Source organism: Watersipora subatra, chromosome 3 (assembly GCF_963576615.1).
Source record: "Watersipora subatra chromosome 3, tzWatSuba1.1, whole genome shotgun sequence".
NCBI classification, from domain to species: Eukaryota; Metazoa; Bryozoa; class Gymnolaemata; order Cheilostomatida; family Watersiporidae; genus Watersipora; species Watersipora subatra.
This window is the reverse complement of record NC_088710.1, coordinates 56,357,443-56,373,595: the sequence shown is the minus strand read 5'-3', so window position 1 is coordinate 56,373,595 and position 16,153 is coordinate 56,357,443. Positions and strand designations below refer to the sequence as shown.

At 37.0% G+C, this 16,153-nt stretch overlaps 2 protein-coding genes across 2 annotated transcripts in view; both read left to right on the top strand.

Annotated features, from left to right (window-relative positions):
* Positions 1-497, top strand: part of LOC137390766 (early endosome antigen 1-like) — a 14,077-nt gene extending 13,580 nt beyond the window's left edge. Inside the window, exons 16-17 of the mRNA XM_068077086.1 lie at positions 37-99; positions 249-497. Of these exons, the coding sequence (XP_067933187.1) occupies positions 37-99; positions 249-497 (312 nt within the window). The remainder of the gene's footprint in view (positions 1-36; positions 100-248) is intronic.
* On the top strand, positions 395-16,153 carry LOC137390250 (interaptin-like). The gene is made up of 20 exons (XM_068076580.1): positions 395-491; positions 3,499-3,624; positions 4,286-4,390; positions 4,504-4,734; positions 4,876-4,959; positions 5,235-5,402; positions 6,309-6,383; positions 6,540-6,635; positions 6,865-6,948; positions 8,003-8,199; positions 8,980-9,118; positions 12,043-12,210; positions 12,347-12,766; positions 13,344-13,523; positions 13,966-14,210; positions 14,412-14,580; positions 14,912-14,982; positions 15,084-15,186; positions 15,336-15,476; positions 15,574-16,153. The coding sequence occupies exons 2-20, from the start codon at positions 3,529-3,531 to the stop codon at positions 15,775-15,777; spliced, it is 2,976 nt and encodes a 991-aa protein (XP_067932681.1). The 5' UTR covers positions 395-491; positions 3,499-3,528; the 3' UTR covers positions 15,778-16,153.

Below are 16,153 nucleotides of genomic sequence, written 5' to 3'. Positions count from 1 at the left end.
TTCAAATGTTATACAAACTGTACGTGAATTTTGTAGATAAATCATCAAGCTATAGCCATCAATGAACTGAAGAATGAATTAGAGATTGCCAGGAGTGAGGTAGGCTGCATGGATTGTTTGCTGCTGCTCTGTGTCCATGCTCTGTGTCCATGCACACAATATTAATTCTCTACGCTTTACCTCATTTAAACTTTGGATGTTTGTAATTCTCACTGATGAGCAATTAATTAGTCGCTGACCTTCTACAGGTACAGCGGCATCTAGTTGCCATAGAGACGAGTCAGGATGAGTGTCGGCAGCAGCGGTCAGCGCACACGGAGGAGACGAGGCGGTATAAGGAGGATATCGCCCTTATTCAGGATCAGCTTTCTGTGAACAGGGAGGAGGTGGCGAGTCTGCAAGGTGAACTCGCGAGTCAGCAGAGTCTCGCTGCGGAAGCTGAGAGTATTGCTGAGCAATGGAGAAATGACTGCGAGGCAGCACGGCAGCAGGTATGACGTAACAGGGTGGAGTGAGCTGAGTGTATCAGACAGCTTTTATGATATTATTTTTAGGCATTAAAGATGTAGTTGCGTCAAAATTTAAGTTGATCTTAAAAGAAAGCATTTTTTTTTCTCTATCAGTTGATATGTTGTTTGTTGTGTTACGCGATCGCATTGCCAAGATATTTGAAGATTAAAACCGAAAAAATCTGATTGCCGTAAAAACGCTCAGGCCACAAAAACGTGCCCAGCCTCGCCAAAAATGATGTCACGCGTTTGGCAACCTGTCTCTATCTCTCGTATTCACATCGGCTATTTGCGATAAAAGTCTAGTCTTACGCGGCTCTATTGGCATATATCTTATTTTGTATTTGCTCATGTTGGCTAGAATAAAATTTTAAATCCTGCTACAGATGCATTATTATGAATGTTTAAAAGGCCTCAAATAACGAAAATTGAAAATTTGTTCTACTCACTTTCTCCAAATGTTGTGTAAACATTTGGGTACCGACTACCAATTCTACCGGTCTACGGTAATTCTGTCAAGTCACTTTTGTAGAACGCGGTCTTTGTATCAGCATAGTTCTGCATCTACCCATACAAACGATATACAGCCTCCCATAAGCCCCGCCCACATTATGTCGCCTATTACCTATGTACTCGTTTCTTGCTAGTAGTATTCTTACCGAATACTAGATTAGTGAAATAAGCAAGCCACCTCTTTGAAAAGAATATAGACAGGGATAGAGTTTTAAGAATGAGAAGTCTGCTGCAAACTGGATTTGAACTCACATTCTCCAGTTCTGCGGACACCCATATACCATATCCGATACACTCCAATATTCTGCAAATCATGTTTTGCATTATCTTCAACAATATTATTTTATTATATAATTTTTACAAGCAAAAATATTTTCATCTCGGCATAAAACTTTTATTAAAAATATTCATCAAGTCGTGGCCACTCAGATAGTATTAGCTGATACAATAAGACAAATTCATCTACTGCAACAAACTCAAACAAAACATCATGGCTTATGCAGCACGCGTTCAAGTCTCTCTTTCCACTTTATGGCAGTTTCCACACTGACAAAGCTTCTTCGGCTGGTGTGACGACATAAACATTCTGTAATCAGTAAAAAAATGCAATAAATATATGTCATTCTAAGGCGTATCTATTGACAGCTTCCAAATTGGGAGTTAAATAGATTGCGAGTGTAATTTTAAAAACGAATAAACATTTAATAAAGGCACAAGTACGCCAAGTCAACGATTCAAAGCTTTGGTTCTGGAAATTAAAGATTTGCAATGATCAATCGATTTTACCCACTTCCTACGAGTGAAAATAATTTGTAATCATGACTCTAATTTACCAAAGAAAATTCGAAAAAAATATAACAGCTAGGTAAAACGGCAGATAAGCTATGAAACGATGATTGGAGATAGCAAAGAATTATCATTTTATTAATTAGTATATGTATTTATGACTATAAAAAATATTACATTTACTAAAGTATAGAAGACTCTGAGTTAATTTACCTCCATTCTGTCTTCTTCTGCAGCAAAACGCTGCTGACGCCTGTCAGCTTTGGCCATAGGCTGTCTACTCTAATCTTTTACTAAAAGTTGCTCAGATAACTCTGAGTAGCGGTCGCTCGAACTTGAAGCCATTTTAAAACTATGTATAACTTAGTAATTGTTGAAACGCGTTGAATCAGTAACGTGTAATGAGATAATTTGGTAAACAAAAGAATAACGCTTATTAGGAGAATCTTCGAGATCACAGACAACGCGTTTTACGAGTGATAACATTTATTACGGCCTATATAAAAATTTCGCACGCATGATTGGCTAACGAATCGACCTCATATTTATCGCTTGTGGTTTCGTTTCAGATAACAAGCTTGTGACGTCACGAAATTGCCACCCGCTGGAACGTGAGCTTTTTAAAAGAGGGCCTCATTCAAACGCATATATCTCTGGACAGGGTTGGTCTACAAAGACAAAAATGGCATCAAATTGTAGCTGATGTTTTAGCCTTTTATGGGTCCTAATTTCATTTTTGACGCAACTACATCTTTAAGTTTATAAATATGTAAATGTTTACATCGGCAGCGCTCTAACTAGCCCTTCACTCCATAAATACATTGTGTCCTTATTGTTACTGTACATAATTGTAATTATTATGAATTACGTTATGCTGTGCATTGTCCGTCCCAGTGTATATCGACCATGTCTTATCACAATTGTCCGTCCCAATGTATATCGACCATTTCTTATCACAATTGTTCGTCCCAGTGTATATCGACCATGTCTTATCACAATTGTCCATCCCAGTGTATATCAACCATGTCTTATCTCAATTGTCCGTCTCAGTGTATATTGACCATGTCTTATCACAATTGTCTGTGCCAGTGTATATCGACCATGTCTTATCACAATTGTCCGTCCCAGTGTATATCGACCATGTCTTATCACAGTTGTCCATCCCAGTGTATATCAATCATGTCTTATCACAATTTTCAACTCACTTTGGAAAGTTGATAAATGTAATAGTTAAATATTTTGTAAAGAATACTTTAGCAAAGCTCGAAATCTTCTGTTTTACATATTCTCTGACATTATTTGAAAAGAATCTCTGTACACTGGTCCAAAAAATCTTGAGCCATAATGGATTGTTTTATGTGAAAAAGAAAAAAAAAATTGTGTGAAGATCATGTGGTTACCCATGTGGGTGCCCATGCTTTGCTATAACCTTGTTACAAATATTTATTGTAGTTTGCATGCTTAGTGTAAAAGTGCCAATATCTTCTGGTAAAACAAAACTAGCTACTTAGTAGAGTTGTTCCCCCTTGAAGTTTTGTAGGGTAGATTCATTTTTTGGGTGTTATGTTTTCACCATCCACAGGGTGTCACCATTGCTGATAGACTGTCATGCAAATGATTACATACTAAGATACCACTTGTTCGAAAACCTCAAGCAATCGGATTGTTTGCTTAACCATTTTATTTGTAGTTGTCTAGCAGGGGTGAGCTTCTATCTGAGATGGAAAAGACTCTGGATCAAGCGAAAGATGAGATAAGCAGACTTGAAATGGCTGTTCAACAAGAGAGAACCAAGGCTACAAAATGCCAACAGCAGGTAGTTAAATTAGTTTGTCGCTTTAAGAGGTTAATAAGGGTTAGTTTGCACATGGTGAGCATTTCAGTTGGTATTTTGCATTGTCCTGAAGTTGGATATAAGAAATTATTTTTCATATTACTGTAGAATGACCAGTGCAGAAGGGGTGCAGAAGGGGTGCAGAAGCAGGAAGCAAATTTGTGATGGGCCCATTGCCTAGTGTTTATTTGCCATATTCTTGCTTTGATATATGTATTTATCTATATTCGCATATACATGTATGCATATATTTATATATATATATATATGTTCATATCTGTACATATATATATTATATATGTGTGTGTTATATACAGTGTATGCATATTTAATGTATATGTATAGAATGTATATTTGACATTTGTGTAACATATATATAGGCAATAGCCCTTTAAACACACTGTCATAATTTATCACAAACCTGGTTCAATTCAAAGTCAAAAATGTCGTGTTTTCACTTACAAGAAGGCTCATAAGCTGTGAAGCTAGTTGGACGGTGTGTAACAACATTTATGCCTGTAAATTTATTTATCTTCGGCGGGTAGCAGTTCCAGCAAGTAGAGGAAGCTGTGAAGGTTTTTAATTGCTAGAATGTAAGAATGTCTGTGATATGACTTACCAATGACTTTGTTTCTTATTACAGATTGATACACTCACCCAAAAACTTGCTGGCTCACAAAGTCATGCAAAAGATGTCGCTTCTGAAGTCAAGAACCTGCAAGACCTGCTTGCCGAATGTCGCGCTAATGTAAATTGTAGATATGATATTACTTTTCTTTATGACTTTTATATCATAATTGTAACTCTTGTCATGCATTTTCTGTTTCTACCACTCATCTGATTTTGTTGTTTTTTTGACAGGTGACACTTAAGTCCGAAGAGGTCAAGAAGATGGGCAAGGAAGCTAAGAATATGGTTGCTAAGATTGAAGACACCGAAAGGGAGGTGATACATCGGGAAGAGTTGATAGACCGACTGACCAATGAGATTAGTACTCTCCAACAAGAAATGGCAAGGTCACATGACAAGCTAGCAGACTATGAAACTAATACTAAGAAGCTTCGCAGCAAAATGGAGCAGCGGACAGCAGAGGTATTCGATAACGCTTTGTTTTAAGGCGCTTTCGTATTGCATGGCTTTCACTACATAGCTTTAGTAGCTTTCTATTATTATATATAGTGGCTGTACAATTACATAATAGCGTAGACTGCATGGCGTGCATGCTGCTTGTAGTGTTCCAACAGTGATGATAGATACCGCGCTTTGCACCAAGAGTTTCTGGCATACAAGGAACAGCATCAATATGACAATCAAGAGGTCTGTCCTTACCCGTCCGCTAGTAGTTAGATCTTGATACAGCTTCATTCTGCTGACTCCTTGTGTTTGACCAATTTTATTTCTTTTTTAAACTTCAAAACAAACTTCATAAATGTTATAGGTTGCTGTAAGTGATAGTTTAGTTGATTAGTAGTACATGTATAGGGTTGTATCGTATTGCAAGCTGATTTCAACTCCATCTTACAACTAACTTACCTTTCGATCAAGCAGCCTGGTCAGTCAGCTCATACTGAAAAGCATTATAAATATAATAGATTAATGAAAAAGATGAGAGACTGAGGCAACTAGAGGATGAACTGCAGGGCACTTCTATAGATCTGAGTGAAAAGAACAGACAACTCCTGGCCATACGAGAAGAACAGGCCATACAAAAGAGTTCAATTGGCTGTCTTCAAGACAAAATGGCTGAAGCCGAGGGAGAGGTGAGGAATGTCTGCACTGGTTTCAATTAACTCGTGGTGTTTGCTGTCTGATTTAGGAATAAGTTGAACCCTGCATCCCTGTGTCATGAGATAGTTTTGTTGCACAGTTTTGGTTTACTGACAAATGCTAACAAGAAGTAGATCTTTGCACCATTGATTGTACAGGCAGAGATATGCAACAGTTATTTTTAGACCTAATCGTAGACAGGAACTGTTTCTTAGCATACACTTTGATTTCTGTTGTCAGTCTTTCCATATAGTGCAACTCATGTCATGAAACACAATTAAATACGTTGCTTGCAGGGCTTAGGCCTTCTTTTGCATCTTCCCTATACATATTGTATCATCTTTAATTTACCTAATGTGTCCAGTTTCTTTACTCATCGTATATGCAAACAGTAGGTTAGACAGTTAGAGTGCTCTGCTGCTGCTGCGTGTTCTTACCAAAGCGACTGTCTGCGTGGTTAGTGATGACTGTCTGTGTGGTTAGTGACGACTCTCTGTGTGGTTAGAGACGACTGTCTGTGTGGTTAGTGACGACTGTCTGTGTGGTTAGTGATGACTGTCTGCGCGGTTAGTGGCTACTGTCTGTGTGGTTAGTGACGACTGTCTGTGTGGTTAGAGACGACTGTCTGTGCGGTTAGTGATGACTGTCTGTGCGGTTAGTGATGACTGTCTGCGTGGTTAGTGACGACTGTCTGTGTGGTTAGAGACGACTGTCTGTGTGGTTAGTGACGACTGTCTGTGTGGTTAGTGACAACTGTCTGTGTGGTTATTAACGACTGTCTGTGTGGTTAGTGATGACTGTCTGTGTGCTTAGTGACGACTGTCTGTGCGGTTAGTGACGACTGTCTGTATGGTTAGTGATGTTTTCTTGTGTGGTTAGTGATGGCTGTCTTACTGTAGGTGAGCCGCTTGGAGTTGACATTGAAAGAGACCAGAGAGGAACTTGACAAGACGAGACAAAGTTTCCACTCTGAGGTGGTTCAGTTGGAGAGCACTATTTCGGGGCTGGACAGAGATCTGTCTGTGGAAAAAGAGGCAGCCGAGCACCTTGGCAAGGAACTGGAGGCTCGGGATGAGCTGTTACATTTAAACACATCGGAGTGTCAGGCATTGCAAGAGCAATTGGCCCAGAAACAGGAGGAGGTGAACTCTCTGGGAGAGCAAGTGCGGCTTTTACGAGTCGATGTTGCTGACAGAGAGAAGAGGGAGGCATACGCACAGAATCTTGTGAGTTGATGTTGATGAGTTGATGAGTTGATTGTTGAAATTTCATGATTTGATACTTGACTCCGGCTCTATCCTGACTGCTGTTGTGTTTTTTTGCTTCAACCAATCACCTCAGTAGTTCGTTGATGCGTTCAAAGTGACTAACATTTTTTTCTGTTTAAGCTGATATGTCTATAGATAGCTCTGTTGTAATGTCACTTAAGATTGTAAAACCTGCTCATTGTTACAGATAAGTCAGCTGCATATTGATGTTGATCGTGTTAAGGCTGACATTACGGAGTCCAGAGCTGAATGTAAAGGATATGCTCAGGAGGTCAGTAAATTGGTTTTCATTTTTGTTCATATGAGCTTAACCGATCTGCATGTTATTGTTTCTGACCTCTAACTGTAGATGCTAAACAAATTTGGTTTTAGAGGTATTAGACCTCAAACAAATCAATGTTCGAACAAATAATTCGATATTTGTTCACTTCAAATAAAATCCGTCACTACTGAAAACAGCCACAATAAATTTTAAAAAAAACAACGATGCAGCTCTGTTGCTGACTGATGCTCATTCCCATTGTCTTTATTATTAAACTGGTATATGAAAAATGTTCATTGTAATTACAGAAATAAGTGCAATTTGTAAGGCTATTTTTACTCATTTTTTATTTTGCTCAAAAATCTGAGAAAGTGAAGTGGGAGTACCAGTTGCTTCAGATATGGCAACAGATTCCCAAACTTTTCCGATCCAATAATGAAGTGTTTATGAGACAATCGATGTACTTACTAAGATAAACTGTACATAAACTGTGTACTTACTATACAGAGTTTATGATGTATGATTAATAATCTACAAACATAAGAAAAAGACATTTACCTTTTTTTCGTAACAATTATTTACATTATCTATACTATAATAGAACCAATTACTTTTTCAACAGCCTTATGGAATGTCTTGTGGTCAAAAACCAAGGTTAACCTGTATATTAACTCCCAGAGTTCCATGACAAGGAAATTCTTCATAAGTGTTAAAAATGTGTAGGCACCTTTTAACCAGACTTGTATACTTAGCAGGTTTGTAGAATGGCATAAAGGTCTTTTGTTTCATCGGTATGTTGAAAGTGATTCCATCTTTACATTATAAGAATATTATTATTACTAGTACCTTGGCAGTCTGGTTTAATAACAAATCACACAATTATTCCAAAATATCGCAAGGTGATGATTGGTGCAGTTGATAGAATGGTCTACCAAGCTAAAAGTTGAGAGTTTGAATCCTTTTGAAGGCAGTCTTTTTTTATCTATATATATTTTTCTAAAGACTAATGAGATATGTTACACGTATACATGGATACAATGTATGTGATGTGCTGTCATGGTAGTTGGCGCACCATGAGGAAAAACGACTTCTACTAGAGCAGACCCTACTCACCACGAAGGACCAACTTAAACAGAGAGTAACTGACAATGTGAAACAAGAGCAGACAATTTCTAGGTTACAAACAGATATGACCGCAGTACAAGATCAGAATGTACAGCTGGAGCATGAGTACGGAGAAGTAAAACAGCTTGTTGACCGGTGAGTGTAGATTGGACAGCGCCTACCTTTGATATCCTTACATGAGGCAATGATAGTTTCATTTGAGATCTTCATTTTGATAGAAAAATGAGACCTCAAGCTTGTTTATGTCACGCAAATGATTGTTATATGAGATCAGGAACTACATGTACATGTAGATTCATAAATTGAAAAAGATTTGGGCTCACTCAAATACTTCCCTAAAATAATAGCATCTTAAAACTTTAAATTTTTTAAAAAAATAAATCTTCAAGTCTGGTAGAAGCTAGCTTGTGTGGTTTGTTTGACACGTACTTTGAAAAGCAGTTTTTGGGCGCCAAAAGATAACCTGATTTACACGACAGCGAGCTTTGTCCAGCGATCAATACATCACTCAGTAAGCTTTTGTAAAGCTGCCATGTAGCATGAAAATACTTTGTTAACTAAATTACTGATGGTTTAAGGAATATTTTTTCGAAGCAGAGAGCAGTATTAAACAAAGTGGGGATTTTGCTCAAATTTTGTGATTCATTTCCAGAATTATTATGTGTAGCTAAAATTTAGCTGAAGATTTCAGGCTAGGATTTAGTAGATTTAGGCTATAGTTTTAAAACTTCATTGATTTTGCTAAAATAGCAGCTTATGACTATTTTGTACATTTTAAATCAAAGACGGAGAAGTTCCCGCTAATAATGGTTATATAGGAACAATAAACTTGTCAGAAATTGCAGATAAGCGTGTTTCTTTTTAACAAACACTTCCTGTATGTACACTTACAGTTTGGGTAACATTTCTATGCAGATTGGAATGTGAACTGAATGCTAAAACCAAAGAAAGAGATAATGCTCTTGAAAAGGAGTCTTCCACTAAGCTCTCACTACAGAGAGTACAGAATGATCTGGTTCAGTCTGAAGATAGATATCGGAGGCTGGATGCAAAGGTTGGATAGGTTATTCTCTATTGGCTGTCTGAGCGGCTATACAACCAGTTCATGTTGTGTTATATGATGCTGTGTAGTACTGCTGTTGTTAAATGCATGTGTTCACTCTCTACACGTGTTACAGTTGGGCTGCTTGACACCTAACCTTGACACCTAACCTTGACACCTAACCTTGACACCTAACCTTGACACCTAACCTTGACACCTAACCTTGACACCTAACCTTGATGCGTTTAGGGCTGTCTTTGCGTTCAGCCCTGTAAACTTTCATTCTATTTGAATGTACTCTGCACTATGTGGTGCGGGAAATTAACTGGACACCTTTGTTGACATATTAAAATTCTTATTTTCAACAATGTCACTAATTGTGAATTTAATCGATGGCTACAAATTATATATTAAACTAATTCTCGTTTTGTCCTAATTTTAAAGGTTGACTTGCAACAAAATTCACATTACAATTATTTGGTATCATAAGATTCACCATGTCTTACTCTGTTGTAATGTAGGTGCAAAATATATGGGAATGTGATTACAAACTCTTAAAAGCAAAAAAAAACGAACATTTAATCGCAGCCACACAACACCGCCGTAGTTTGGATTCATTTTCCAAAACGGCTCAAATGGGTCGTAGTTGTTACAGGATGGTTTCTGTTTACACTTTCATGCAACTTCATTCGTCGAAATATTTTCACAAATATATTTCACGCATTCAATAAAACCATGTCTATTGTTCTTGCGCGTCTGTTTTATCGTCAGTGTGATGCTGTCATTTTTAGGACTGATATCTTATAACTTACTGTAAAAATTCATTTAATTTTTTAACCTTACCTCGAAGGAGTGCATATCATTGTCTGACAATCATGACGAGCCTGTTGGTCACCTGTGATAATCGAAAAATGCTGCAAAAATTATTTGCGAAGTATTGGGTCACATGATCAGAGAACGACTTGACGATTAGATCAAGCAGAAAAGAGACTGTAAAGTAGCGAGCATCTATATTTGATACAGGGTTTTCGGTAAAACACGAAGTGTTTGTCATAAATTAGTGCTATGATAAATTTTATATTGAGCTTTTTATTGGCCTTTCAATTCACGTGAGAACATCACGTGACAAGACGATAACCAAACTATAATGACCACGTCAGAGAAATAAAGAGATTCCAATCTACGGCGGCTTTTCGTTTTTGAGCTTTTAAGAGCTTGTAATCACCTTTCCACGTACTTGGCACCTACAACACGGCAGAGTAAGACATGGTGAATCTTTTGATACCAAATAACTGTAATGTGAATTTTATTGCAAGTCAACCTTTAAGTATGTAAACCAAACAGTTGTAAAATTATGATTTTGAAGGACTATGTAGGTTAAATTCTAAACATCTTATCTTAATGACTGAATATAATAATCTGTACAAATATGACCACATACACTGGATTTGTTTACTTCAAGTTATATACATCTATATTAGGACTGAATGAGGATTATTATTTTAATATACAATATATAGCTATTGACTAAATTCATAATGAGTGACAATATTATAATGAGAATTTTAGTTTGTCAATAAAGGAGTCCGCTTTATTTCGCACACCACTGTATTTTTGAATTTGACAAGTAAGAGACAAAATTCAAAATTTCACGCACCTCAACAAATAGTAGTTGTTACAAGGATGTCCCAAATTTCAAACATCAAAATATTTGATGAAATGCTATCAAAAACTTGAGCCTCTCTATATATATATCATCTGATTGCTGTCACAGTTTTTCTCTTTTCAGCATCATCTTGTAGATCATCCTGCTCAATTTTCATCATGGAGTTGACCAATGCCCTGAAAAGTGATATATTTTCTATCAAACATCCTTCCACCGACACATAGATTACATACTAGGAATGCATCCTTCTGTAGTAGAGTAATTTGTTAGATGTAGTTTTATAGAAATTGCAAGAAGTTTAATTTTCTTCGATTAAATTTGTAATATAGCATTGCTTCGCATGCATGTTAAAGGTCTTATGGAAACATGTTCATATGGAACAATCTGTTAACATCATGTTTTACAGCAGTGTTTTTTTTTTTACTTATAATCACCGTAGTTCAGATCAGCTTTAAGCATTTGGTCTTCTCCTAACTCACTGAACTGTGCTTGTAGGTTCAGGTCTACCGCCATTTGATTCTGTATGCATCGCCTCACCGTTAATTTTCATGGCAGCTAATCAATGAATTGGCAGTGTGCCAACCTTTCATTCTAGTATAGAAGATTCAGGGTTAGCCAGTAATGGAATCTTTTTGGTAATGTTGTCGAATAATGAGTCATTGGAAAACCGGATGAGAAGATTTTCCAGTTTCATCTTCTTTAATAACTCTAAACATATCTTCTGTAAACACTCTTTCAATGAATTTGGAGACTTAAAAGTAAGATGTTCTTGCAGCGTATGGGTGGAGTTTTTCGTTCAAGGTCAAATCTTACACTTGTTAGTTGATGCAATAATTATTCCAGAAATAGATTGTGGTAGATCGGAGCATTTCAAATTTCAGGCAAATGTAAGGTTAAACCTGCTTTATATAGACTGGTTTTATGCGTTTACATTAGAGCAAGCTACAAGCAGACTAATGCTTCAAATGGCCTGAAATTCTATGATTATTTGTTAAATGCTCTACCGTATAGCGTGATGTTAATAGATTGCTTTACACGAACATGGTTTTATGGAATCTTTAAAATGGCTAAGTATGAATTTTTCGTTCAACAAGCTAATGGTTGTCACCGCTACTTTTTGCCTTATAGAGCTTACTTGTGAATTCAGCGTGACCTGGAATGTTGCCATGATGCAATTCAAGGTCTTCTAAAACAATACTGGCCTTTTGACATTTCTTTATCTCGCGTTATTGGCAGCTTCGAGCTCTACTTTCTATTCTTTATTTTCCAGTATGTCGAGCTCGATGGAAAACTTCAGGACAGCCACACAGAGCATATGAAAGAGCAACAAAGGTGCAGAGAGCTTGATAGGTTGCTCACCAACTACAAGAGTGTCATTACCGAGCTTCAAGATGATGTTGAACAGCTGACGAAACAGCACAAGACTGCTGCCGATAATGTAAGTTTGGTTACTGCATGCTCTTTTTCTGAATCAACACGAATTAATAATTGAAACTTTATAGCCACTTACCATCTGGAAGATCAGCAAACAACACTGGTCATAAATTAAGGCTGACTTTAATGTTTATTGACAGGTTAAAGATCGAGAATCATTATTGAAAAGGCGGTGTGATGAATTGGATTCTTTGACTGCTAAGTTGATGGTAACAAAGGAGTCACTGGTTGAAAAAGAAGGACAACTCCGCATTGCATTGATTAACTTGGAAACATGCGAGAGAGAAAAGGGCAGCGCTTTGCAACGACTAGAACATTGCGAGACCGACTACCATCAGACCGCTGAGCAACGAGACCATTTGCATGAACAGTTGAAGCAGCTCGAAGCTGCAGCAAGGGAAAAAGATCGGGAATTGTCGCGTATTAAGTCGGATATTAGCAGTCTTCAATCGAATCTCAATGAAACAATAGATCAGCTCAATGAAAAATCAAGACTCACTAAAGAGCTAAAATCTCAACTTAATCAGTCTGAAAAGCTCAACCAAGAATTAGGGGATGAGGTAAGATATCTTGCTGAAATCTGTGCTTGTCTACCATTTAATATATTCTATGGCTGATAAAATTTGAGGATATCTCTAACCAAGGTTCTATGTTACTACTCTTGTTAGCTGTGTTCTTTCCAACTTTTGTAGAATCTATGAGTAATTTAGATGTTAATATTTTAATCCTTTTTTGAGATTATTAGATATAGCAGTGCTTTTAATTTTTATATTCGCCTAGCGTACAGCTCATAAACAGTTTGTACTGATAAATATCAGATATCTGATATAGACGACCTCCTAAGTCAGATGCGAGGTACAGCATTTCTTGAGTTTAATTCTTATCTGAAATTTGTGAGCAATTTGCTGTCTACCATAGCTAAATTGATACATATTTCACAATGGTTTATAGAAATGGTACCCTTCAAGTGTCACGTAAGAAAGAGATAGGTACAATAGTCATTTTATAACCTTGTAGTTTGGACAAAAGTTGGTGGCAACCTTTGATGTATGTTTTATTATGGTCATGAGGATAAACCATAGCTGAACAATAGTATTCTAGACTGGAGGTTTTGTGAAAACTACATTTTGTTTTCAGGTCGCAACTCTTGAGAAGAAAGTCAAGTCAATGAAACATGATATTAAGAAGTTGCAAGAATACAATTCGGCTGCAAAAACAGATTTAGAAAAATATGAACAGCAATTTCGCCTGATGCATGACGAAGTCCAGGGTCAGACAGACAGAAACAAGCAAGCTGTTGAAGAGCTTGCTCTCAAGGTGAGACTTTGTGCCTTTTCTATTTGGCTTCTGCAAATTCTCATCTCAGCTAATCATTTTAGTGTCATCTAAACACCTAGTAGTAAATAATGTTGCATAGAAGCCAAGAGAGGTTTTACTCTGCCCATTACATGAAATAGACAAACAGGGATTTTTCTAGCGATTTTCAATCTGATGAACTATTTGTTTTGTTAGTTGTGTCGCAAAGTAGTCATTTGAGGTTTATGAAATTGTTTCTTTTTGTGTAAGTATTTGCAATGCTCTTGTTTATACAGAACAATTGTGGAAAGTGTGTTAGCCTTAAGTTGAATTTTTTTTCATAGAAAAAAGTTAAATAATTCCACATTATATATAAGCGAGTACTGCGTTTTAAATTGAGTAAATGGTGTATTAGTTAATCATCATTAAAAAGTCATGTAAAATGATACATCGGGTATTTTAGGAAGAGGAACTGGTTGTAGCAAAGGTAGAAGCAGCCACCCTCTCTGAAAGACTGAGCTCAAAATGTCAAGATTTAGAACGAACTGAAGAGGAACTCAGAAGTGTCCGAAATAGTCATCGGGTTGCAACCGAAGAGGTACAGGCACTACAAAATGCTCTAGATGATGCAAGAAGCAATGGTGACAGACTACACAAGGAAAGTGAACAAGTAGTGCGTAATGTTAATGGCTGGGTGGATGAGCAAAAGTAAGTCATTAACTTGTTTGTTACTTGCCTAACCTTAGTTCTAGTTTGCAATTTGGTAAATGAATGCTTCAACAACAAGGATTAGTTTTATTAACATTTGAGTCATGTTTACCAATTTTTTTTCAAACAAAAAAACATGAATTTTTTGTTTTCAAAGTAACAAACTAGTGTGATAACTGAAGACAACACTGGTTCTTGCAGAAGAGCCAATGAGAAGTTGGCTAGCAAGCTGAGAGAACAATCTGATACTATTAGACATCTCCAAAGTGAGAAGAAAACTCTGACTGAAGACCTCCAGTCAGCTGTTAATAAGACCCGGCAGCTTGAGGCACTTAATGCAGAGCTGAGAACAGAACAACTCAAACTACAGGTTAATAAATTAATTGATTTATTTTTAACCGAATGGCTCATGTAAGGCTTGTAGTTTGAAACTTGGATCATTAGTTACGAAGAATTTCACTTGTAGGTGTCACTCAGATCAAACATTTTTTTGTTATAAGACAACATCTCGTTTGTAATCCACAAAGACCATGAGCAACAAATATGTGTAGGTAATATTAAAGCAAAGTAAATGTATTAGAGCATCCACATAATCATTCTGTTCATCTATGGTACTTCATTGGTCTAGCGTGCGATCATTAATTGCAATTTACGATGTTGTAATGGATGTTATTTTAAGTTCACTCACACACTATTTACAGAGTCTGCAAGATCACTCCAGCCGTCAGCAGACTCTTTTAAGGCAACTCCAGCAAAAGCTAGAAGAATATGAGTATGTACTACCTTTGGACAAATCATACCGAATTAACAACCAGCAGAATTTTCAGAGGCTCAACCTCATGGTATTAGTACTAACTGCATTTAATCTTTTAGGCAAGCTCAAGATGCTGATCTCCAGAGCAAGTTGGCAACAATAGATGACTTGCAGAGACAACTCCAAATCAATACCGACAATTCTAATCTTCTCAATAGTCAGGTAACTCTTTGCTACTGGATTAGTCTCTCGCGTACACTTTCTAGGCGGAGAATAACAAATGTGTAACTTTTGCATCCTTTGTGTTATATCATAGATTATACAATGGATGTATCATATCATACATCTTTTACATCTCTGGTATATCATAGATATCAATGCTTCAGAAGCAAAACTCTCAAATTAGAGCTGATCTTGAACGAGAAGTTGCTAACAGACACACCCTTGAAGCAACCATTGACCAAAAAGATGACATGATAAGGACTTTACGAGGTCAAAGTGCATCATTACGGGTATGCATGAAATATATACTGTATATTGAAACAGTGTTTCTTGGCATTAAGTACAGAGGTTTTGGTAGTCAAACTGTTAAATTCTTGTACGCTGCAGGGGTCTATAAGCACAAGAACTAGAAGTCCCACTAGGGCTAGGAGTCCCTCCCGAAATGGAAGCATAAACGAGGACTCGACTTCGAGCTTAGACAAATCCTACTGGATACAGAGAGTAGGTGAGCTTTCTATGCAGCTCCAGCAAAGCAGCGAATACTGGTCAGAAAAGGTGGGCAACCTGCAAGCTCAACTAGAAAACAAATAAGACAGCAGCTAAGGTCTTAGCGAACAAACTGTGTGTATTACATGATAATTTTGATTTTTTGTATCTATTAGTTATGTATACAATTTTTATGACATTCAGATTGCAAATGGTGTATCGCTTTTGCGTGCACATTTTTACTATTCCACAATGTGCTAGTTTCTTTGAGAATTCATTTCACTGGGCCAATGTCTTCATTTCTTTAGGCAATCATACATGACAGTTAGTTGAGATTTGTCCGTGTGAATTATCCGTCCATTTACAGGTTTCTACGCATGCATGTTCTCATTTTACAGTATTTATTATCACTTCCTATTATAAGGCAGAGGGTTTGTGTTGTTTTGAGTGGACCTATGCACCAACTTTCCTGTTTTTAACA

Coding starts and splice junctions, on each gene's coding strand:
- LOC137390250 (XM_068076580.1), top strand. CDS start 3,529: ATGGAAAAGACTCTGGATCAAGCGAAAGATGAGATAAGCAGACTTGAA. Junction 6,636..6,864: donor AGGCATACGCACAGAATCTT/GTGAGTTGATGT, acceptor TCATTGTTACAG/ATAAGTCAGCTGCATATTGA. Junction 15,187..15,335: donor CTAATCTTCTCAATAGTCAG/GTAACTCTTTGC, acceptor GGTATATCATAG/ATATCAATGCTTCAGAAGCA.